The 556-nt window shown below is 65.5% G+C and overlaps 1 protein-coding gene across 1 annotated transcript in view; it reads right to left on the bottom strand.

Annotated features, from left to right (window-relative positions):
• LOC103210092 (LON peptidase N-terminal domain and RING finger protein 2-like) overlaps positions 1 to 556 on the bottom strand; it is a 50840-nt gene extending 50284 nt beyond the window's left edge. Inside the window, 1 exon segment of the mRNA XM_007956009.1 lies at positions 3 to 556. Coding sequence (XP_007954200.1) covers positions 3 to 556 — 554 coding nt within the window.

Below are 556 nucleotides of genomic sequence, written 5' to 3'. Positions count from 1 at the left end.
ACCGCGACTCACACTTTCCCACGCAGCGCATGCAGACCGTTACCCCGCGCGGCAGGGTCACCGGCTTGAAGAGTAGTCGCGTGCAGCGCGGGCAACCAAAAAGGTCGCGGAGCGTGGCAGACGCCGGGGGCGGTGGAACTGTGGGCGGTCGACCCCAGTACAGCATCTCGAGGTCGCTTCCCGGCTTCAGGGTCTGGAGATGCCACTCGTTCACGCGGATGACGGACGCGATACCGCAGGCCAGGTGCCCCAGCTCCTCAGGCCGCAAAGCCTTGAGCCACGCCGCCCCGCGAAACGCGCCCAGGGCCTCGAAGACATGGCCCGCACGGGCCAGCGCGTTCCCCAGGCGCAGACACAGGTCTCGGTCGGGCTGGGGCAGCCGGGGCAGCCGGGGCAGCACTAAATGGAAGATTTGGGCTGCCAAATCATACTCTCCTAAGCAGAAAGCCTGGTCTCCCTCCTCTGTTCCCAAGGGGAACGAGACCCCATAGTCGCAGAGGAGACAGTGATGCTGCAGCGGCTGGACCCAGTTGGTTCGGCCCGGTATACCATCCAT

This window comes from Orycteropus afer, unplaced genomic scaffold (assembly GCF_000298275.1).
Source record: "Orycteropus afer afer isolate SDZICR_OR568_19922 unplaced genomic scaffold, OryAfe1.0 scaffold00571, whole genome shotgun sequence".
Classification (NCBI taxonomy): domain Eukaryota; kingdom Metazoa; phylum Chordata; class Mammalia; order Tubulidentata; family Orycteropodidae; genus Orycteropus; species Orycteropus afer.
Note: the sequence above shows the minus strand (reverse complement) of the source record. Positions and strands in the feature narration are given on the sequence as shown.